This window comes from Saccostrea cucullata, unplaced genomic scaffold (genome assembly GCF_032062105.1).
Source record: "Saccostrea cucullata isolate Sc308-1 unplaced genomic scaffold, CSIRO_AGI_Scuc_v1 ctg3461, whole genome shotgun sequence".
Lineage (NCBI taxonomy): Eukaryota > Metazoa > Mollusca > Bivalvia > Ostreida > Ostreidae > Saccostrea > Saccostrea cuccullata.
Window position 1 is genome coordinate 1 of NW_026933068.1, and position 25,064 is coordinate 25,064.

Here is a 25,064-nt window from a genome sequence, read left to right on the forward strand (position 1 = left end):
AACCACAATTGTTATAGACCTCCCTTTTCTTCCTTTCATTTCTGAATCCCTTCATATGAAATGTTGAAAAAAAAAGCAAAACACTGTTTATCAAGTCACATCAAAAAACTTGCTTTGAAATAAAACACGTGTGACATAAATATTGTTATATTATACGTATTGATTATATTTTTAATCAACTGTAAATAACATCATGAAATTATTTTGACCGCTGATATTTTAGTATTGCCAAAGTTTAATGTGACGTTGGAACTTCCGCCATACGGAGTCAGCAATAGAAGTTTAACAAGTTTAAAAGTTATTTCCACGTATGTAGGTTTATCTTCAAAAATACAATCAAATAAAAAAGAAAACTATTCTAAAAGGTCATATTGAACAAACTTATTCATCAGTAAATAAAATCCATAAATAACACCATTTTTAAAAAATAATGCTTACTTCCTTTGTTGCATCCATGGCATATCTGCTTTATCTAAACATTATAAATAACAATTATATACTAGTATTTATATTTAGATATACATTTGGTAAACCAGTAAAAGGAATGGTTGACATTAGAATCCGTACGCCATATAACCATTTTCCTTCAGTGTATCAGCAGCTCAGGCGATGCCAAGGGCAAATTGATGAGATTTTTCATCGTGCCCCAGTAAGTTGTTTTATCCCTACTTTATTGTCATTATTTCAGCACTGAAAAAAACGTCTTTAGAATTAAATAATTGAAGTGACTCCACCCTCGTGTGACATCAGGGGCTTGCAAAATCTCCTCATGAATAAAATTCGTCAATGAAAGAAGTAAATACTTACTAGTATGTAGAAATCCTATTATATAGTTACAGTAAAAAAGAAATCTTTTGTAAAATAATGTTTTGTGTAATCCATCAGTATTTTTTGAAATTATAATAAAGGCAAATAAATCAAACATATTTCTTCATTCATACCTTTCCTCTATAATATCCATATCAAATATGAGTTCTCAAATATTAAGAAGTAATATACTTGTATGCAACAGTTAAAAGAAGCTTTATTGTTAGATACATTAATAAATTTAAAATGTTTTTGTTTTTTAAAGATAGATGGCCAGTATAAGTTTGATGTTGAGAATACAAAACTTAAGAGCCTCGTAGAGGATGAAGGCCTTAGAGAATTAGATTACAGTAGCCTTTTGTTTGACGTAAATGTAACTGACTCGATAACTGGTTTACGTCAAAGTGCATCTGGTACTGTTACATTCTATCCAACTGAAAACAAATTACAGTTTCTCGAGTCTGTTCCATCAACATTTAAACCTGGACTTAACTTCACATTACTGGTGAGAGACGAGAATGTTATATAAAGGGTTATTGTATTGTATAAAAGATGCCATGAAAAGTCATTTTTTCTAAAAAAAAAATAAATAAATAAATAAATAAATAAATAATAATAACTTTTACCTTATATTGATTCACTAAATTAGTTCCTCGTGTATCTTTTATTAAATTTTATATCTAATACAGGGTAAATTGACTCGTCAAGATGACGAAACAGTTTATCTTCCAACTACCTCGAGGGTAAAGCTGACTGTGACCCACACAATCCCTCTCTCCTCCGTGAGGTCCAACACTACCAAGACTTCAGAATCAGGCCTACCAAATGAAAATATAACGATAATTAATATGGACACAGCAGAACAGCAGGAAATAGAATTGGAATTGGAGAGCCTTATGAATGATGAGCTACAAAATTCTCTTATGATCGATACTAAAGATAGAACGATGAATCCAGCCTTTCTCGACCTTGACGCCAATGGATTTTTCAAACATGAAATAACAATTCCTGAAGGAACTGAATATATTTACATAAATGTAAGTTGTCATGGAGACTTCTGTCGTTTTCTTTATAAGTAGAACTTCCAATTAAAGAACCTAATCCTTGCTGTATGTTCTGTTGAATCTTACCCATTCATTACTATTTCAGGCAGAGTATAATGGTTTGTCCTCTTCCCTTTATCTCCAGCCCAGTAAATCACCAAGTAACTCCTTCATGCAAGTCAGACTTCTTCACACAGACAGGAAACCAAAGGTTTTTATTCTTACGTCGTCGCTCTGGATTTGTAATTATTTACATCAAATCAAAATTTAATTGGGGTTGATTTTTGTCTTTTCAAAAAGCTTAAAGACGTACGAACTTCTCGATGACATAAAAGCTACATGCATGTATTAATTCATTACTCATATATCACTTTAAGTCTAGTCAATTAATGTCTGGAGATATGTATAATCTTTTCATAGATTAATATGATGTATCATTTGAGTTTTTTTACTTTAATTCTAAAACAAGAATATCAACAGTCTCGTTTAAAGTCATCATTTCGTAAGTTCTATGGTCGATACAATTTTTCATACTATTCTTAGTCCATTATTTATACACTGAATTGACGACGGATTTTCCCATTATTTCCCGATCATGACAAAGAGTACACGGCGGTTGTGAACGGTCATCAGGGGATGTGTCATTCCTCCATAGCACCTGATCCCACCTCTGATGTTTTGGGGGTCCGCGTTTGCTCTGCTCTTATTTCGTATTGTTTTATGGCCTTTGAGATTAAATATTGATCGTTATCTCCATATCTTTCTATATAATGTCTCATTACATTATATTTCAACAAATACTACAATACCACATTAGGACGTGGAGATCAGTCCTCTTGATGAGACCGTAGAAGCCTATAAACTGAAGTTCCTTGTCGCAGGACGTGCTGTCATAAAAATATCCCTCTCTGATTGGAAATTATACAGGAGTAAATAAACATTGAAATTTTAGAAAATGGAAATGTGGTGCCAGGTGGATTCGAATCATCTAAAATAAAACATTAATGATAAAAAAAAACATCGAGGTGTAACATTTCGAGCTATGCTGAATTTTTTGCTATTCACAGCAACATTTCTCTCTCTGTCTCTCTCTCTCTCTCTCTCTCTCTCTCTGTATTGTATTTTTCATTGTCAGGTAGGATCGATCTTAGCATTTGAAATCAGGACCACTGAAATTACTTCCAACATATACTATCAAGTAAGAATTTACTTAGATAATTTGCAGATATATGTAGTTTTGCAAAGCTAAATCACGATAAGTGATGCTCTTTATATTAGATGAAACTGATTTTTTTAAATTGTTTATTATTTTAATTTTATAAAGAAACCTGTCCTCAAACGGGATTTTCTCGGTAATGAAACCCTTTAATAATCCCAATGAACTAAAATCAATATTTTCATACGATACAGATTATTTCAAAAGGCGGGATTATTGAATCAGGGGGCCTTGATATGCAATCTTCAAAACTGAAGAGATTTAACTTGACGATAATAAAAGAAATGACACCTAGGGCACGCCTTATCACCCATTACGTCAGGAAGGACGGCGAAATTGTAGCAGATGCTATCAGCTTTAATATTGACGGAAGCTTTGAAAACAACGTACGTCATTGTGTATTTATTGTCATTTTTAAAAAGAAAAATATAATTTACAGCTGCATTAAGGAACAGTACAAAACAGATAGGTCAAATATTTTGAAAAAAAAAATTATGATACAAAATCTTTCTTTGTATTTAATATGAAAGAAATTTACCGGCACAATTCTTGCCCAACTACCTTTAAAGGCAGAGATTTTTTACCGGATGATAAATTCCATTTGAGGGAGGGGCTTATTCTGTACAGGTGTGAATGCCTTGGGGGCTAGCAGTCTACCTGTTATCACCTGTCTCCTAGTCCCTATACATAGGAAGTGATTTAATACACAGTGAAATACCCAGGTGTCAAAAATGTTTGAAAACACCCCTACCCATTTAAAACAATTATGATGATATCATACTATAAATTCAAATATTACAACAAAGATTACTACAGATGTTAATGTATTTGTTAATTTAAAAAATATCCTCCAGTAACAACCAAGTAAGACTTATTTCATTCATCCCCAGGATCTATTAAATGAAAAGAGAGTCGTGTTAACTACATTGCATTAAAAAATATCTAGGTTTAACCTATTCTTTGCTAAAATTAAAAGAATCAGTAGATGGCGACACAATACTATAACTTTGACTACTAAATATGACCTTGACCTTTATTGTGTAGAAAGGATGAAGTCATAAATATGTCCATAATCACTTCTCAACTATAAATTGATACAAAGATACTTTGTATATAATAACAGAATGTCATATCGCTTAAAGATGGCAAGAATAGATTAAAAAAAATGTAGGCTCTCGAATGAATAATACATAGATTCTCTAATTTTTGGTAAAATATGGCCAAAAATGCGACAGAGGTTATAACTTTTGTCCTAAATATCATTGATTCATGACATTACAGTGATATAATTTTTTTTCCTGGTGTACGTGAAATTAGTTAAAACATATTCCACGGGTGTTTTGTACTACCTTAATTCATTAGCATTTAAATAATCTAGAATCAAAATGATTTCCATTTTCAAGCCATAAACTTTATCAAATAATTTTTCTAGATCTATATATTGTTTTACAGATAGAAATAGACTTTGACGTTCAGGAGACACGCCCCGGAAATGAAGTGGTGGTGTCCATCAAAGCGGACCCGGATTCCACGGTTCATTTGTTGGCGGTAGATAAGAGTGTACTGATTTTACGTAATGACAACGACATCAAAGAAAGCACGGTAATCTACAGAGAAAACCATAAAAAAATATATTTTGAAAGATAAATAAGTTGAATTCTCTCGCACAAAAACATTTTAAAAATTATCATATTTTTGTTTTTCTGAAAAACGGATATTACCTTGGCAAAGTCAATATTAATTAATATGTTTAACGGTTTGGGGCGAGCGCATTAGTACCATCAAAAACACATAAAAATTGATCAGTCACTTCATACATGAAGCCGCGCGAGACATCTCGACTAGCTGTGATGTCACACGACGTCACAGAGCTCGTCAGAGCTTACGGAGACAGCCGAGCGTTTGGTTGTAACTATAGACCTAGTGCAATTTTGGTCGAAAAACATTGAGTTATTTTTTGTTTTTTATTATACGCATACTTCCCTTTCTAAGGAAGAAATTCTTCAAAATCAAATGTCAGTTTTAAATATTTTTAAAATTTCACAGCGCCAAAAGGAATTTGAACTACCCTATATATATTGGATTCCGAAACTTCCTAAAAATCCTTACAAACAAAGATACATTGCAGGTTCCAGTAAATGTTCAACCAAGCCTCTTTCGTTAATTCTCACTAAGATTTTGAAAGTAGTGAAGGAAAAACTCCAGGAGTACTGTCCAACAATATATTCAAGAAGTGGTGTGAATCAGATGTGGATACTCAAAAATTCCAAAGAACTTTTGGACAATTTGAAATCACAAGATTTTACCGCAATCAACAGCTTAAAAACACGACTTTTCAACTTTATGTACAACCATTCCCAACGATAAATTAAAGTCCAGGCTTTTTGATATCAATGACAGCTGTTTTTTTAATAAAAATGGAACTGGTAAATTTACTTACCTGGTCATTGGTTATTTGCAAAATTATTTTGTTAAAACACATTCTGATTGCACACACAAGTACTCTGAAGTTGACATCAAACAGATGCTTAAGTTTCTGATTGACAATATCTATGTGGTTTTTGGAGACCAGGTATTCCAACAATCCGTTGGAATTCCCTTGGGTACCAACAATGGTAATTTCCATTCCTACGTCGATACGATATATCCTGGTGAGCTTGAGATAAAAGAAACCACAGAGTCTGTTTCATACCTGGATATTTTACTTGAAAAAGATGTTAATGGTAATCTAACAACAAAGCTGTATGATAAACGTGATGACTTTTACTTTTTCTATCGTCAACTCCCCTTACTTATGCAGCAATATACCTTTATCATCTGCATACAGAGTATATATATGTATCTCAGTTGATTCGATATACAAGAGCTTGCTCTACGTATAAACAATTTCTAAAACGAGGTAAATTGTTGACAAGCAAGTTGATGAAACAGGAATATCAGCCGTCTCGTTTAAAGGCATCCTTTTCGTAATTTTCCATGGTCGATACAATGACCTTGACAGCAAATACAACTTATCATTGAGTTAAATGCTGACTGATGTTTTTCACACTAATTGTTAATCTATTGTTTAAACACTGAATTGACGGCGGATTTTCCTGTTATTTCCTGATCATGACAAGGAGCACACGGCGGATGTGACCGGTCAGCAGGGGGATGCTTACTCCTCCATGGCACCTGAATCTCTCCTCTGATGTTTCGGAGGTCTGTGCTTGATCTGCTCTTATTTTGCATTGTTTTAGGGACTTTGAGATTGAATACTGTTCGTTATCTCCATATCCTTCTTTAAAGGTTTAGATACAAACTGAAAACCTTTTATGCATTACGTTATTATTTATTTATTAGAGCAAAGTACATCGGGTAGTAAAGGAATTCTGGGAATGCTTCACAGAGAAATTTGCCTGACATATGTACAGATTTTATTCCGAATTTTCTCTGTTCTTACACGTTAGTCTATTGAGCTCGTTTCGCAAGCGTCGTTTCGCTGCGCTCGCTATTTAGCATTATGGTTTACATAAAGAGTGTTATAAAAATATTTTTTATAGTAATATAAAGGATTGTCTTATTTAGAACTTTTTACGGTATTGTAGGTGCTTGAAGAATTGAAAAGTTACGACCAGTACTGCTCATATGGTTCCTGCTTCATTCGGGTACCCAGCCTCTTCGGAGTAGAAGATACTGATGAACTGTTCCAGGTATGACCCCAATATTCCTCTCGCTTATGTTTATTCGGTGTTATATATATATATATATATATATATATATATATATATATATATATATATATATATATATATATATATATATATATATATATAATACAATATATGTGTATATGTATATATATACATATACATAACACAATATATTCCACAAAAAAAATTTTTTTTACTCACGTACCGTTTGTTTTTAATATTTTTGAATTCGTGCACGAGTTATCTACGAAATCCGTTAGAATACAGAACAATCGTTCGTTGAATCTTTCGACTTCATACGACTAAAAACTTAAAAGTAGTCTTATCATTTTGGCAATTGTAATTTCCTTTCAAATGTGTCTTTTAAAGATAACCCAACATTTAAACTTCTAAAGAAAGAACACCAAAAATCAATTAAAACTGAACACCGGGTCTCCAATTTACAGACCTACTTAGAGTGTGACATTATACCGAAATGCTTTCAGATAAATGTTACACCTAACATAGGGCCAATCTCCAAACGCTTTCAGGAACGCTGGGACGTTATTACAAGTAGATGTTCTAAACAATTGATGTCACTCTGTCTTTCTTGGGATATCCACAAGTTAGGACAATTGAAGAGTGAGATCAAGTCCTTAGAATCATCCCTCAACGATATCATGTCCCAGGCCGATCTTGATGAAGCCCATAATATTATAGACACCTATAATATGGCCCTAACAAATAAAGTCAATAAGACTCAAAAAAAGAAATTTCTCCGCTAGGAACAACTGGCAGAGGTCAGAGTTAACGAAACACGCAAACCCCGCTCGAGACGCTTCAAACGCATTAAGACAATCGCGAGGGACGGACCCATACAAACTCCTGACGTCTGCCCAGTGCTCAATACATCTAGTGCTCCTCTCTCCGAATCGGAGACCTCACTTCTTTCCAAGGGGCTAAATTTCTGCCCCACGCCACATGAGGTCGACGAAAAACAAGTTAGAGAGGACACCCGAGCATTCTTCCGGAGACTTCGTTTGAAGGAGCACTTCTCTAGAAAAGACTCCGAAGTAAATTCATACGACTCTTCCAAGCCAGATTTAGACGATCTAGAAGAACACAAACTCTATAAGCCCAAGAGTGACTGGGAACCCGCACCGGGCAAGTGCGGCGCGCTTGAGTCGTATATTGACGCCGTTGAGTCAGACATAGAGAAGCTCCTTTCAGCGCCTGACAAGACTCCCGACAATTTGAGTAAGGAAGAGAGATCTGCCTTACAATCATTAAAAACTCGGGATGACATTGTAATCAAGAAAGCAGACAAAGGCTCTACAGTTGTAGTACTGGATAAAGAGACTTACATGGCGGAGGCCCAAAGACAACTCTCAGACGAACGTTTCTATAAGAAACTGGACTCTGACCCTACTAAAGAATTCTCCACAGCCATTACCAAAACTCTTGACGATATGTTTGAGAAAAATGAGACTGGTATCAACGTCTATGAGACCTTAAATCCTATTGACTGTAGACCAGGACAATTCTATCTGCTTCCTAAAATACACAAAGAAGGCATGCCAGGTCGCCCCATAGTCAGTGCAATTAGACACCCCACGGAGAAAAATTTCTGAATTCATTGATTTACATCTCCGTCCACACGTAGAGAATTTGCCATCCTATCTCAAGGACACCACGGACTACATTAACAAGACGCCCTCTACTGGCCTCCCAGATCATACCCTCCTCGTGACTATGGACGTCACATCTTTGTACACCAATATTCCGCACGATGAGGGTATCGAAGCCTGTAGAGAAGTCTGGGATAGTAGATCCATACATATTCCTTCTACCGAGTCCCTTGCTAAGCTCCTTGAACATCTTCTCAAGTTCAACAACTTTATGTTTAATGGAGAACATTACCTGCAGGTTAATGGCACTGCTATTGGTACGAAAATGGCACCGTCCTATGCCAATGTCTTCACAGACTGGAACGCAACTTGCTACTTCAAGCACCATTTAGGCCCCATAGCTGGTTGCGTTTCATTGACGATATAGAGATGAAGTGGGTGGAATGTCGCGAGAGCCTCGAAGCATTCATTACGTTTGCCAACACCTTTCATCAGTCGATCAAATTTACAGTAGACATATCTAATTCGAAAAACGTATTCCTAGATACTACATCTACCCTGATTGATGGTGAAATCGAATTCAGTCTCCACACCAAACCCACAGACTCCCACCTATATCTTATGCCCACTAGTTGTCATCCCCCACACACTTTTAAGGGATGCCTAAAGGTCTAGCCACCAGAATTCGACGCATCTGTTCGTCCCCTGCCTTATATCAGGAGCAAAGTGGTCTTCTTAAGTCCCACTTATGCAAAAGAGGCTACAATGCCCGCACCGTACAAACAGCTATTGATGAGATGGCTGAACATGACAGGCAAAACCTATTACGCTACAATGAAAAAGACAATAGCGACAGGGTCCCTCTGGTAACCACATACTATCCCGTCCTTAAGAACCTTAGCGGTATCCTTCAAAAGAACCTACCAATTCTCCATTCAAACGAATGGCAGAGGTCTTTAAAGAACCCCCATTGGCTGCATACAGACGCCAAAGGAACCTAAATGACATGGTAGTAAGAACAAGACTGGACAACCCATTACCTAACGGGGGCTTTAAAACTTGCTCTGAGAGAAGATGTCTTCTTTGTAAGCACAGCACTGACACAGACAGTTTTAACAGCCCTGTTACAGGCCGCAGCTACAAAATACTAGGGAATTTGTCCTGTCATACTGACAACTGCATTTATCTCATCAGTTGCAAAGTTTGCTCCAAACAGTATATTGGTGAAACAGGAGATCTCCGCAGGAGAGTCAATAACCACCGTTCGACCATTAGGACCAAAAAACTCAATGAACCCGTTGGGGAACATTTCAACCTTGAGGGTCACAAATGGGAGGACATGACAGTAGTGGTGATTGACCATAACCCAAGATGGACAGATGCTCAGAGAAAAAGCAAAGAAAAGTTCTGGATGCACAGATTGAAGTCATTCCGCCTTAATGGTATTAACAAACTGAATGACTTCACCAGAATGCTTAAACTAGACCCAATTCCTGATGATACTAAACAAGATTATTCTCTCAATTTAGTGTAAATTCTACAGTTAATTTGCGTCACCAACTCTCGAACAACCCATATAACTATTTATTGCTTACACATTTGTTAATTATTTTTTCCCGATAATAAGTCCTTAAAGCTGAACACTTCTCATAAATAGGCACTGTCAGGTATATAAACCATTCAATTTCGTTACACCCGATTGCACACTCGAAACTCGTGGCTGACATGCATTACTCCTTTCGAGGTCTTAGATTTTTTGCGTTTATTTCTTGTTTTTATGTGCATTTTCTGTTTGTAAATAATGTATTGACCTGTATTTTTCATGATACTTTTGTCCTGTTTTGGAAAAAATACGTAAAATTTGATAATTTCATCGAGATTGAGTAGCACGCAGTGTAAGGTGTACGTCTACACTCGTCGGATCTCTACAGTGAAATACATTAAGCTGACTAGCGGTCTGCTCCTTATATACGGGTTGTAGGGAGAGCGTTGAACAACGGGAAATATGGCGGACTATGCCTATTTACGAGTAGTGTTCAGCTTTAAATATTTCAAAATTTATAATTGATCATAATTCATATGTTTAAATATCCCTGCTATATTATTTTTCTTTGATTATTCTTTATTTAGTAAAGTTACGCCATTTTGAGAGAATGAAACAATGTACGATTTACTGATTGTCGTAATTAATTAGCATAATCAATTCGTTCAATTATGTAAATCGCACTTCACCCGAGTATACCCGATAGACCGGACGCATTTCATAGCGGTCCGGATTTCTTTCTTTATTAGTGTTCTTAAAAATTTCCAATTCAACATGTAATTAAGTATGTAAATATCTAGTGTTTAGTAGTTTAGTAGTAGTGCTAGTTGTTTTGTTTCTCTTTTTCCTTTGTCCTTATGACTTTTTAACTTTTTTCTTTGTCCTGAGGAAGGGACAGGGCGTCCCGAAAATTTGACAATTTTTATTGTTCGTCGTTGGTCATTTTTAGTGCTTTATATATATATATATATATATATATATATATATATGTGTGTGTGTGTGTGTGTGTGTGTGTGTGTGTGTGTGTGTGTGTGTGTGTGTGTGTGTGTGTGTGTGTGTGTGTGTGTGAGTGCGTGTGTGGCTCCCCCATACTGGGGACCTGCTACAGATACGCAAGTCGTAAAATGGGGACATAAAAAACATTGGGGACTTGATTTAAGTCCCCAATCTTTTTTTTCGTTGAAAACGAAAAATTGACATGTCTAAATCCTAAAAATATCAAAAAAATAACGTGTCCCAGTTACGGGGTTTTATCGGACACATGATTACACAGATATCGTGTTGATTGAAGTTGCCATCTTCACTTACACATCTCTGACGTTACACACTTCTAGATTACGCATGCGCGTGTGTAAAAAAAGCGGAAGTCCAATTGTTTTGAAGCGGGATACAATAAACATGTGGAAAAGAAGACACGGAGGAAAGCCTGGGCACAGAATCCTAGATTCTTTTGATAAGGATGATTTTTATGCTGGAAAACGGTATGTTATCTACTTCTTGGATAAAATATGGTGCGAGGAAACTTGCATCAAAGTATTAATTATTGAAGGGGGGAGGGGGCAGTAACGATTGCTGCATAGGCCTATCGGGTACTCAGTTGAAATGAAAAGACAGTTATTTATGTGATTTTCTTTCTTGAAATAGTACACAATTTATGCTATTCATTTCACAATGATTTAAAATTCATCAAATGTGAGGTATATTAATCGAATGTGTTTTGTATTTCATCAGCTGTTCATGTCAACATGAAATGATTTTTACTAAGTTTTAACTGAACTAAATCCAGTCCACTTTAATTGGGGAAAATGGAAATGTAGTTTGTATGTTTGAGTTTTTTTGAGCCAATAGTGAGATCGGATTGTACCCCCCCCCCCCTTTCTTCTTGAGATCTGCAACTTTTTGTTTTTAAAGCCAAACCTAAGATCGGGTTGTACCAAACACCTCAACAACCACCTCCTTCTTCTTGTCGAGCTCAGCAACCTATTTCTGGTGTTGTTTTCTTTTCATTTTTTAAAGCAAAAAGTGAGATCGGTTTTTACCCCCCCCCCCCCCCCCCACCTTTTACTTGAGAGAGAACATACAGTGTAGTCTATAGTTATCAATTCATCATATATTTCACTTGTCCTATAATATATAAGCATTACTTAATACAATAATAGCCTATCTCAATTTTACTCAAAATGCACTTATTATCTACTGCTAAAGAGCAAGTAATTGAATATCAAACATATATTGTTTACATGTTGTTTATATTAAAGAAACTTGGACTGAAGCATCTTTTAATTTAAAAAGCTACCACATTACTTATATGACAGTATAATTCATTAAGTGACAATTATATTTTCCACATTTTTTCTTAATTATTATCATTTTACAGCATACTTTTTAAAAAAAAAAAAAATCACATTTGATGTCTCTAAGGGCCTGTACATGTTATGGGCATTGGAATAAAAATGCTCAGAAAGAAAATATGGATAAAAATGTACGTCTTGAACAAATTTTATTAATGATTTTTTTTTAAATTATATAATTATTATCCTTAAACATGTTAAAAGATATAGAATTAAACTAGAATATAAAAATCTGCAAACTTGTGTGTTTATTAGATTTTTTTAATCAGGTCATTATATCCTAAAGCAGGACATTATACCCCTGTCGTTTTTATTATGTCCAATAAAAAGTTTATATATTTCATTGTGCATTTTGCTACGATTCTCAATGAAGATAACAATATTTTGAATTATTATTTCCGATAAAAATGATGTTGTGTATGCACCAAAATTGACAAAAAACTATTTATTATAATCAGTCAGGACATTGTACTATAAGGGCATTATACACTTCCGGTGTAAACAGCTTACTCAGGAACTGAGGAAGCAGGTAAGGCATGGTTTGGACTAAAAAAAAAAAAACCAACGTCCTTGTTTGATTCCTTGAAACGATTGTGTAATTATGTTCTGGAGACTTGAAGTCTGTACAAAGACACACTACATCAAAGTAGTTTTATGTCGACCGCTTTATACCTGTTAGACAGATCATGGATAAGCCTTTCCGAATTCCCTCGGTTTAATTCTCATTTCACTGTTAGTGTGTTTGTTTATATACAAACAGCTTTTAAATTGAATTTTTAAGAGTTAATTATAATTGTATATCATATGATATGATCTTTTTTAAAGCAGAGTGCATCATGTATTTAATTTTTGTATCCTTTCTATCAGAAAAGTCATAGGCTATAATAAGAATCATTTGACTTGTTTAATGTATTGTGGTATATTAAGTTTATTTATGTATTCTTAAATTATTTCATTTCGATCCCGATGTAAATTATCTTGCTTATATTTGGAAACACCCACTTTTATGCGACTATCAGATCGGGGATGAAGACGACTGGCTTTATTCTCTATAGCTACACTCTTCACATACTAGAATCATCTTTTTTTCCATCTGTTTATATTGCTTTTATAGTTCATATTTGGGTTAGACTATATTTTGGTTGGGGGTAAATTATGTACATCGTACGTACATTATAGCAGTTTTCTGTAAGACTTGTTATAAATTTGTAAAGTCGGAATGCCAATTAATATATTGACCTCATAGAACAACACCTACATGTAGTATCGCGAGTACCTCACAGATATAAATTCTTACTACCGCTCTTTGCAAGGGAGTAGGGAAGGCTCTAAATCTCACAATTTAGATTTCTGGGGTACGTATAACAATTTTTACACTAGTGACAATCAAATGATTCAAACAATTTTGATTGTATGATATCCAATATTTTAGAAATCACAAAATTTTATACAAATATTAACATTACATTTGGCGTTAGGACTGAAACGATACACCCCCTCCACGATACGATAAGTATTGCAATACTTGTGTCACAATTCAATTTTTTCAATACAATACATTTTAAAAAAGAAACAGATCATTAAGTTAAAGAAAACATGTATTCAGATTCCAAAAGATACATATAAGGTAACGATACAAAAAGAAAACACTTTTTGTGCTTCTGTCGATTAAAAAAGCGCATTGTCTGTGTCAATTCTAGCAGCAGCAACCTGCACAAAAACTTTTTCTGTCTTAATTTTCTCTCTCTTGAGTGTCAAATAAACTGACAAAATGAGGACAAAGACAGTCAATTGAAGGGTTAGCTAACCTGAATATAAAAAAATGTATTGAATTGAAAATTGAGGTAGTGAATTGAATATTGAATTGAGGAATTATATTGAACAATATCGATATTTCGATGAATTGTTCCAGCCCTATTTGGCTTGCAATCTTTTTAGCACTTTGGGGGGAAAGAAACTTCCGCTAAGTCAAGTACAGTATGCTAAATGTCTTGCACATATGTTAATAATTAAGAACTTTATGAAATGCACTAAATCAAATCTATACACTAACTTGCTCAAAAGTCAAATATTATATTTTTATTACACACTTAGTAATAAATACAGGTTTTTTGCATATGCAATATGGCTGACGTCACAATAGCCGTATCAGCCCTGCAGGGCTGATACGGTTATTGTGACGTCAATATCACACCCTTAATAAATTAAACCACAAAAACAGTACTTGTGATCATACACAATTTTTGGTGGGTTCATATTCTTGTAATTTTAACTTTTTGAAAATAAATTTAATCTTACAGTACCGACCGGACACAACCTAACAGAAAGCGAACCCGGAGCGGACCCCGGGTTCGTACTCTGGGTCCGCTCCGGGTCCGCTCGGGGTTAGCCCCAAAGCGAACCCGTAGCGGACCCCGAGCGAACCCGAAGCGGACCCAGAGAGCGAACCCCAAATTCAGTAGCGATCCCAGAGAGCGAACGCAGGTTCGGTATTTCTTTACAGAGCTGTCAATCAGGATTAGCGATTAACGAATCAGCGCATCAACCAATCAAAATAGCATATTGATCTGTCGATTAGGATATAAGATCGAACGTGTTGATTTAATTCAACATAAATCCGAACACTGTACATACAAGTAAAACGTGTGAATGTGCTGTGTTTATCTATTGTGATAATTAATATATTATTTAATTTTATTTATTTCAATTCTCCGGGTTGTATTTTATATTTATAAAATATTTAATTTCTTTTTTATTAAAGCAATTAATTAAATAAATTGGGTAAATACATCAGTCAATGCATAAAAATGGAAATCAATTGATATTACAATTTTTATTGACAAAAAGCGGAGAAAAGAAATATAGTTAATTGGTCTTCGACAACTATTGTAAAATTTCATCATCTCAAGTTGAATTGGAAATTTATATAAACACTGTTAAATAAAGAAAGAAATCTGAATCGCTATAAAGTACGTCTGGTTTATCGGGGTATCCTCAGGTGAAGTGCGATTTCAATAATTGAACGAATTAATTACGCTAAGTAATCACGACATTTAGTAAATCGTACATTGTTTCATTCTCTAAAAATGCGTAACTATACTTGACAAAGAATAATCAGAGAAATATAATATAGAAGGGATATTTAAACATATGAATTACGAATTGTGATCTATTATAAATTTTGAAATGTTTTAGGACTAATTATTGGGGAAAAAAATAATTAATAAAGGCGTTAGCAATGCATAGTTATGTGGGTTGTTCGAAAGATGGTAACACAAACTAACTGTAGAGTTACACTAAATTGAAAGAATAATCGTGTTAAGTATCATCAGGAATTGGGTCTAATTCACATTCATTCTGGTGAAGCCATTCAGTTTGTTAATACCATTAGGGCGGAATGACTTCAATCTGTGCATCCAGAAGGAAGATTTATATACGCATTTTCTGTCATGCCCAAGAAGATTAAGAAGATCAATAATTTTGATGTAAATTTTGAATAATTTAATGTAACACGTATATTGTGAAATCATAAATAAAATAATTAAATAATTAGAATTTTTTAAAGACAATGTGTGTGTGAAATAGGGGGCATATATTAATATATTCTTATCAGGTCGGGAGAACTTTTATTATTTGCCTTTTTCTTTATTCTGATAAAAATCATCCTCGCTCCAAAATTTTGACCGTGAAAATTGAAAAAGCTCTAATATACAGTGTAATTTTTTTTTTTTTTAGAAAATGTCCGGTAAATATTTATTACGAACTTTTAATGTGTAACTACTATAAATGAAATCTTAATATATCAGATGTACAAAAGGTTACATGTAATTTATAGATGCGATATCATAATTCACGTGTTTAGTAAACATTCAACAGCTGTTCAAACTACGATGTAGCAAAACATAAGGAATAACAAATGTATTTTTAAACTTTGTATATAAAGCATGAATTTAAAAGGTATTCAGTTTAAATTTCTTTCGTCAGTTTCACTTGTACACCATTCGATACACTGAAAATCAATTCAACACTCTTTTCTTCCTCTTCTTTTTTGTTTTCTCGTTATAACTTAAGAAAAATAAAAGCCTTATAACTCGCTGTTAAATTAGTCTGAATTTCTCGGGGTAGAAAAATCAAGGAAATCAATTATTCATGTACATGTAAATCTACGTCGAATAAACAGTTTAATTTTAGAAAATTTATCAATGTTCTCCATAATGTCACTGTTTACATGTACAATGTACATGTCCACATCGTCGCATAAACAACAATGATTGATCCACAATACCATTATTGTATTGGAATATACAAGGGGCGGGGCTTACTGGCGGTGAGATTAAAGCGGGGTCCGCTTCACGCATCAGTGCATAAAGCGGTCCCAGGAAGCGAACACCGGGTTCGCTCTAGCGGACCCAGAGCTGACCCCGAGCGAACGCGGAGCGCACCCAAAGCGCACCCGGAGCGGTCCCAAATTTTCTGAAAGCGAACCCGAAGCGGACCCCGAGCGAACCCGTGAAGCGAACCCGGGGTCCGCTCCGGGTTCGCTCTGGTGTTAGGTTGTGTCCGGTCGGTACTGTAATTTACAAAAACATGTAAAAGATTATTTTCAAATTACGGATCGAGTGCATTGAAATAGAAGTAGAAACAAACCAAAATCATATGAGGCAATAGACCATGTACATGTAGTATGTTAGTTAACTGAGGCCGAAGGCGATTCAAAAGTCAGCCAATTAATTCATTGTTATTAAATGTTATTGAATTTCCAAATGTTTGACACGTTTGTTCTTGTCTCCAACAAATGTATACACTCATGATTTAAAGCATAGTGTAATAACACATTATGATTTGCATGATTAGTGTTGGCAAATCGGATGATTTTTATTAAGTGGTTACTTGTTTCATCTTCCAATCGAGTACCCGGTTACTCAGATGATTTTTGGTAAAAGCATCAATATCTATTATTTATCTTTTTCTATTCTTATGGGTATAGTAATCTGCAAATATACTGTATATGGACATTATTTTTACAATACACACATACGATATCATCAAAGATTTACTGTTTTAAAATAAAGAAAATAAGGAAGTCGACACACCGAGAAGACAAATAAATATATCATTGTCAATCACCATTTTACACTTTCCTTTTCAGCCCCCCAAATATGTCGCAATCAAGGAGAATAATTATTTACATACTCCATAATTAATAGTCAGTATGTGGAGTTTCCAGTAAATCGCTGGTTTCCGAATATTTAAAGATTAGGTGATTTAACAGATTTTGAATCAGCTGTTCTTCTGGTAAACTTCAAGCTTATTATGTCTGCGACGGCATCTCGTTAAATTATCAAATGAGGTAATTATAGCTCAGGTCTTCAAAAGATATATACCCGAAGCAATCAAAGCTATCAATTATATAAACTGTTAAAACTAATCAAAACAGTTTGATCCACTACAACCATGCACTAGATCAAGTCTAATGATATCTAAAATTAGAGAAATGTGTAAGTTAGTATACCGGTACATTTATAAATTATTAAACATTTATTTCTATGCCTTTACTATGGAGAATTCATTTTATCCGAGTAACTGAATAGCAGTTTTACTAACCGATACTCACATCGTTCGACAGTTAACCAGGTACTGGTTGCCAACACTAATTATGATTGTAATTTATCAGCTTTATCAAATGTTTAAAAGTGGAAAAAATATTATTAAACAATAGATACTCAACTATTTACTAAGAAAGTAGTTTAGTGCATTGGTATCTAGCATGGTAACATTTACAATGACACATGTTTTAAAACGCCCAATTTGATTGGTCAAAAAATGTTAGCAAATATATGGTTGGTCAACGTGGTCAAGAGGGAAAACCCCAAAACCTCCTGGAACTTTAATTTGAAGTGAACTCACTCTGAGGTACACCCAAGAATGCCCAAGGAAAAGGTGTCTAGTCCAACCAGAGAGCCCCTTAATCCCTGATCATTTAATTTCTATGCTTATTGTATAGAAATGGGAACTCAATAGTATTACAAACTTTTACTTTGAGAATAATACAGTGGACCCTCATGTATCCGGACGCTTTGGTTCCCAGTCAATATGTCCGGATATGTGAAGCATCTGGATATCTGAATCACCACTTAAATAAGACAAAATAACATTTAAAAATTTCGTTCCGTTGAAAGATTGTCCGGATACTGAAGCATCCGGATATCTGGCGTCCGGATATCTGAGGGTCCACTGTATTGATAAATATCTGTATAAAAATGCTTTTACAACATGTATTAAAGATTTGTTCCTACTTAAAAAAAAAAAATTCCTATACATTCTGAATTAAATTTATGATTTTTTTTGTTAGAATGTTCAAGGCAACCAGAAGCTTGAGTCCATCCTGAACATAGAGACAACACAGATATTAGCAAAGCTGGATAATATTGCTAGAGGATTAGTTAATGCAACTCAGCAAGGACTAGTGATGGATATGTTCCAGGTTCCACAGCTAGGAGAATGTCAGGAAGAAAAGCCTCATCATTAAAAGTGTTACAGGTGAATTATTTAGGAATTTAAGAAATAAATAGGATAGATAAAGATATACTAGGGAATTAATATTTTGTTGGTTCATGATCACATCTATTGAGAAGCCAAAGGCCAAAGTATTGCATGCAGTAAATATTGTTTGGATGTAATCACACTTATATCATTGTATACAAATAACCTTTATCCGTATTGATAAATATTTTGAATTTATGTCAGATAATATAAATCTAAATTCATTCCTGTGTCAAATTATATTTTCGTTTCCAATGTCTTTGTTCAAGAGACAATTACAAATAGTCAAATGAATGCACTTTATTTCTCCATTAATATACTTGTTCATTGCTAAAAAAAAAAATCACGTGCAGGGCGGAACAAATATAGACACAAGAAGCAGAGCTTGTAGCACGTTTATTGGCGGAATCAATTCTATGTAATATAAAGAATAACTGTCATTTTCAATTTCATGACAATGATCAATCGATTGGCTTGCATAATAACTTTATGCATAAATGCCTTCTGCGTTTATGCAAATTATCACGCCAACCAATTGATTCTTTTCAAGAACCACAGGGCCAGGAAAGATGAAACTCATGTGAAATCATCCTCAGGTAGTGTCGATTCAAGTTTGTTTAAATCATGACCCTGGGGGTAGGGTGGGGCCAAAATGGCTGATCAAAGTTTTACAAAGGACTAGATAGGGATATCTTTTAAAATTGTCTTCTCAAGTACTTCAAAGCCATTATTAGTGATATTTATGTTGAAACATCCTCAGGTAGTGTAGAATTAAATTTGTTCAAACCATTATAACGCCTAATGGTAGGGTGGGGCCACAATGGTGAATCAAAGTTTACATAGAAAAATAAAGGGAGAAATCCCAAGAACAGAAAAGCTATGTTTAGTCATATTGACATGTAAGCATCCTCAGGTATTTAGGATTTAAATTTATTCAAATTATGGCCCTTTGGGGCAAGAAGGGAAACAATGGGGAATCAAATTCAAGTATTATGAAGTTATATATAGTAATAAAATGTTTTTAAAAATCTTTTTATCAAGAACAGTAAAGTCATATGCTGTGTTTATATGAAGGCATTGTAAAGTAGGATTAATTCAACCCCCCCCCCCCCCCCCCTTTTCAGTAAACTTTTCCTGATCTGATTTGTGCTTTTTCCTAGCTGATTTTCTCAGTTGAGCAATGTGGCCCCTGGACCTCTTGTTTGAAATTACTGGGATCAAGGCTGTTGATTATTGCTCAAAAGTTTATCATATACATACACATTTTATTCTGGTTGAAATGTTTGTAATTTTACAATTAAGTTCCAATTTTTTCAGGCACTAAAGGAAAATGATGGCATTGTTTTTGTGTGGGTGATGAGAATAAGAGTGAGGAGGAGATAGATGATAGTCAAGACAATCAGGATGTCCACACCGTCACTCCAGGTACTGTATACACACTGCATTACCCATTTTAAGCAACAAGTTTCTTAACTTGAAATTATATGCAGAAACCCAGCATGGCCAGCCAGTCTACATGCATGGAAAATTTTCTTAAGACTTGATATTGAGTATTACTAGTAGAGCTTTAGTCTAAAATGCAAACAGGTTGTTCTATTCAAGGATAGGCCAGAGTATAGTTCAGACACAAGTTATTTGCATTAATTGAACTATACCAATTTCAGAGTCATAACATTTCACAAATATGTCTTCTGAATTGAGATGGAGGAGTTAGCTGAGATTAAATTCCTAATCAACAAAATATTTTACTGGATGTGAATTTTTATAGCAAAGCTTTCAAGTACACAGACCATTCAAATAAAGAAAGTACCTATGTATCACAAATATACTAGTAAACAATCATTCTCCTGCCAGATTATATTTTAGTTGAAAAAAATTGCTTTAACTCTTAAAGCTATTCTTAGTGTTATTATTTTTTTTGTACAGACCGTACCACCAACCAAGGAAAATTATATTTTGAAAATATCATTTTAGGGAAGAAGAAGTCATTTCTGATCCTAGATCTACTGTGGAAGATTCTACATGCAAGTGACAAGAGATACAAAAAAATCCAAAGGACATCATGAGAAATGAATTTAATCAACAGACATTGTGGAAAAGATTTTCCAAAAAATAGTAATAGGACCTTAAGAAGTGTAAAACACCAAGGATATACATTTGTAATCTTGTTAAAAACAGAGAAAATCTTGATTAACATTCTACTTTCAATTGATATACTTTGAGAAATATGAAAAAAACTGTTTTAGAGCCACAGTAATGGAGGACATTGAATTCTTTGCAGCAGTTTTATCATTAGGCCATTCCATTTTTTTTCTGTGTTTAGTGACTGCAGATGGATTGGTTTTGAGATCATGCAAATTAAGAACAAACACAAAATAAAATTGACAAATACAAATCTTTGACAAGCAATTTACTCTTCTGGGATCAGCATCTCTCTTTTTTTAAAAGTGATGTGCCTAAGTTTTTTTTTTTTGTTTCATTAAACTAGTAGTAGTAGTTTAATTTAGTTATAATACGAGGAAAATTCTTAAATGATGCTAAAGGAGTTCTAGAACTTTGCGTAAAATGTTGTTTTTTCCCCTTTTGGTTTGTGATTTTTCTTTTGGAACGAAGAAATGTTTGAAATTAAGGTTGGATGGGAAACAAAGAAAAAAACTTGGAATGGCCTCATATAACCTACATGGACTAAACTTGCATAGATGAAGAGTGCTTAAGAAGCTGTGCATGATGTATGTAGGAAATGATTTTGAAGTATTAAATATTCTATGCAAAAGGAAATTTTCTCAATTTAGTTAATTTTTGCAAAAAAATGATTAAGCATCACATACATAACCTTTCTGAAAGTGAAAAAAATATTCATCCTAATTAAGTTTGATCAAGTCTTCAGTTCAAGTTATATGCAAAAATACATATTTCATTCTTTATAAACACTATGATATCCCTGTACTTTTCTTATGTGAATTGAATGTAAAGAGTTGGGTTTGATGCATAAATAGTCCTGTTCTTATACTAGTTCTTTGAAAATCACCCCCTGTCCCATTTCTAACATCAAAATAAAGTATGGAGATTTCTCATTTCCTTTAACAAAGATTTTTCATAGAGTCCTGAGATTGGAAGTTAAACAAGATTGCAAAGTTCTTGAAATATTAAAAATGCAAAAAAAGGAATTTTCAGGATATGAGAGAATTCAAATGGGACCTTGAGACTTGGTCAGTTAATTGGTATATATATTGAGGGCCATTTTATGGATAAAGTGAACCTAGCTCTTTTCACCATTTACACTGTCACCAAGTATCAAAATGATAGACTGATGCATTGGTTACCAAAACTGAGTACTTTTGATTTTTCACAATTCACAGGGCCAAAAAAGCTTTCAGTGAACCTTGCTCTTTATTACATTTATGTCTGTAAACTTTTACCATATGCAAACATCCTTTGTCTCTAGAAATGCCTTTATCTTCTGTAAGTCCCCAAACTTTTAACATGTGTATAAGGTCCTCAGTCTCTATAAATACCTGTATCATGTGTAAGTCCCTAAACTTTTAACATGTGTATAAGGTCCTCAGTCTCTATAAATACATGTATCATGTGTAAGTCCCCAAACTTTTAACATGTGTATGAGGTCCTCAGTCTCTATAAATACCTGTATCATGTGTAAGTCCCCAAACTTTTAACATGTGTATGAGGTCTTCAGTGTCTATAAATACCTGTATCATGTGTAAGTCCCCAATTTTTTAACATGTGAATGAGGTCCTTAGTCTCTATAAATAGCTGCGTAAGTACCTTTAACATGTGTAAGTACTGTATCTGTGTAAACCCCAAACTTTTAACATGTGTATCAGGTCCTCAGTCTCTATAAATACCTTTATAATGTGTAAGTCCCCAAACTTTTAACATGTGTATGAGGTCCTCAGTCTCTATAAATACCTGTATCATGTGTAAGTCCCCAAACTTTAAACATGTGTATGAGGTCCTCAGTCTCTATAAATACCTGTATAATGTGTAAGTCCCCAAACTTTTAACATGTGTATAAGGTCCTCAGTCTCTTTAAATACCTGTATCATGTGTAAACCCCAAACTTTTAACATGTGTATAAGGTCCTCAGTCTCTATAAATACCTGTATCATGTGTAAGTCCCCAAACTTTTAACATGTGTATGAGGTCTTCAGTCTCTATAAATACCTGTATCATGTGTAAGTCCCCAAACTTTTAACATGTGTATGAGGTCCTCAGTCTCTATAAATACCTGTATCATGTGTAAGTCCCCAAACTTTTAACATGTGTATAAGGTCCTCAGTCTCTATAAATACCTGTATCATGTGTAAGTCCCCAAACTTTTAACATGTGTATAAGGTCCTCAGTCTCTATAAATACCTGTATCATGTGTAAGTCCCCAAACTTTTAACATGTGTATAAGGTCCTCAGTCTCTATAAATACCTGTATCATGTGTAAGTCCCCAAACTTTTAACATGTGTATGAGGTCCTCAGTCTCTATAAATACCTGTATCATGTGTAAGTCCCCAATTTTTTAACATGTGTATGAGGTCCTCAGTCTCTATAATACCTGTATCATGTGTAAGTCCCCAAACTTTTAACATGTGTATGAGGTCCTCAGTCTCTATAAATACCTGTATCATGTGTAAGTCCCCAATTTTTTAACATGTGTATGAGGTCCTCAGTCTCTATAAATAGCTGTATCATGTGTAAGTCCCCAAACTTTTAACATGTGTATGAGGTCCTCAGTCTCTATAATACCTGTATCATGTGTAAGTCCCCAAACTTTTAACATGTGTATGAGGTCCTCAGTCTCTATAATACCTGTATCATGTGTAAGTCCCAAAACTTTTAACATGTGTATGAGGTCCTCAGTCTCTATAAATACCTGTCCCCAAACTTTTCATGTGTAAGTCTCCTCTATAAATAACTTTTAACATGTGTATGAGGTCCTCAGTATCTCAAACTTATAAATACCTGTATCATGTGTAAGTCCCCAAACTTTTAACATGTGTATGAGGTCCTCAGTCTCTATAAATACCTGTATCATGTGTAAGTCCCCAAACTTTTAACATGTGTATAAGGTCCTCAGTCTCTATAAATACCTTTATAATGTGTAAGTCCCCAAACTTTTAACATGTGTATGAGGTCCTCAGTCTCTATAAATACCTGTATCATGTGTAAGTCCCCAAACTTTTAACATGTGTATGAGGTCCTCAGTCTCTATAAATACCTGTGTCATGTGTAAGTCCCCAAACTTTTAACATGTGTATGAGGTCCTCAGTCTCTATAAATACCTGTGTCATGTGTAAGTCCCCCCAAACTTTTAACATGTGTATGAGGTCCTCAGTCTCTATAAATACCTGTATCATGTGTAAGTCCCCAAACTTTTAACATGTGTATGAGGTCCTCAGTCTCTATAAATACCTGTATCATGTGTAAGTCCCCAAACTTTTAACATGTGTATGAGGTCCTCAGTCTCTATAAATACCTGTATAATGTGTAAGTCCCCAAACTTTTAACATGTGTATGAGGTCCTCAGTCTCCATAATTACCTGTATCATGTGTAAACCCCAAACTTTTAACATGTGTATAAGGTCCTCAGTCTCTATAAATACCTGTATAATGTGTAAGTCCCCAAACTTTTAACATGTGTATGAGGTCCTCAGTCTCTATAAATACCTGTATCATGTGTAAGTCCCCAATTTTTTAACATGTGTATGAGGTCCTCAGTCTCTATAATACCTGTATCATGTGTAAGTCCCCAAACTTTTAACGTGTATGAGGTCATCAGTCTCTATAAATACCTGTATCATGTGTAAGTCCCCAAACTTTTAACATGTGTATAAGGTCCTCAGTCTCTATAAATACCTGTATCATGTGTAAGTCCCCAAACTTTTAACATGTGTATAAGGTCCTCAGTTTCTTTAAATGTTCTTATCTTATGTAAGTCCCCAAACATTAGGTATGTGTATAAGGTCTCAGTTTCTATAAATATATGTATAAAGTCTTCAGTTTCTTTTATTAGCTTTACCATGTATAAGTCCCTAAAACTTTTATCGTGTGTATGAGATCCTCAATTTCTTTTTATATCTTGATTTTGCGAAGTACCTTAAGTTTTACCCTGTGTGTAAGGTCCTCATTTTCTTAATTTTCAAACTGTGCAAGTCCAAACATTTTAACCTCAACTGTATGTACAGGGTCTTCTAAAAACTCTTTTCTTGTTTGTTGGTACATGTTGTTTAATGTCCCTGCAAATTTTGTCCT

At 34.3% G+C, this 25,064-nt stretch overlaps 2 protein-coding genes and 1 long non-coding RNA gene across 7 annotated transcripts in view; all 3 read left to right on the forward strand.

Annotated features, from left to right (window-relative positions):
- The first annotated feature begins 786 nt into the window (after nt 1-786).
- LOC134237146 (uncharacterized) lies at nt 787-1,886 on the forward strand. Its single transcript, XM_062719240.1, has 3 exons — nt 787-795; nt 1,073-1,312; nt 1,497-1,886. The coding sequence occupies exons 1-3, from the start codon at nt 787-789 to the stop codon at nt 1,884-1,886; spliced, it is 639 nt and encodes a 212-aa protein (XP_062575224.1).
- Nucleotides 1,887-1,986: 100 nt separating this feature from the next.
- LOC134237144 (CD109 antigen-like) overlaps nt 1,987-25,064 on the forward strand; it is a 50,897-nt gene continuing 27,819 nt past the window's right edge. Inside the window, exons 1-5 of the mRNA XM_062719239.1 lie at nt 1,987-2,061; nt 2,986-3,048; nt 3,261-3,452; nt 4,519-4,668; nt 6,654-6,758. Coding sequence (XP_062575223.1) covers nt 2,023-2,061; nt 2,986-3,048; nt 3,261-3,452; nt 4,519-4,668; nt 6,654-6,758 — 549 coding nt within the window. The 5' untranslated portion in view covers nt 1,987-2,022. The remainder of the gene's footprint in view (nt 2,062-2,985; nt 3,049-3,260; nt 3,453-4,518; nt 4,669-6,653; nt 6,759-25,064) is intronic.
- On the forward strand, nt 10,963-24,093 carry LOC134237145 (uncharacterized). Of its 5 annotated transcripts, XR_009985770.1 has the most exons (7): nt 12,602-12,788; nt 14,560-14,743; nt 18,612-18,799; nt 20,120-20,227; nt 20,777-22,488; nt 22,645-23,664; nt 23,818-24,093. It is a non-coding gene; the product is annotated as an uncharacterized LOC134237145 (long non-coding RNA). The 5 variants fall into 5 exon arrangements; XR_009985772.1 differs by lacking the exons at nt 12,602-12,788; nt 14,560-14,743 and adding an exon at nt 10,963-11,389 and having other exon boundaries at nt 23,818-24,092; XR_009985769.1 differs by lacking the exon at nt 14,560-14,743 and having other exon boundaries at nt 12,605-12,788; nt 23,818-24,091.

Excerpts from the sequence above, each read along its gene's own strand:
- LOC134237146 (XM_062719240.1), top strand. Across the intron at positions 1,313-1,496 it reads GACTTAACTTCACATTACTG|GGTAAATTGACTCGTCAAGA; the intron begins GTGAGAGACGAG and ends TATCTAATACAG.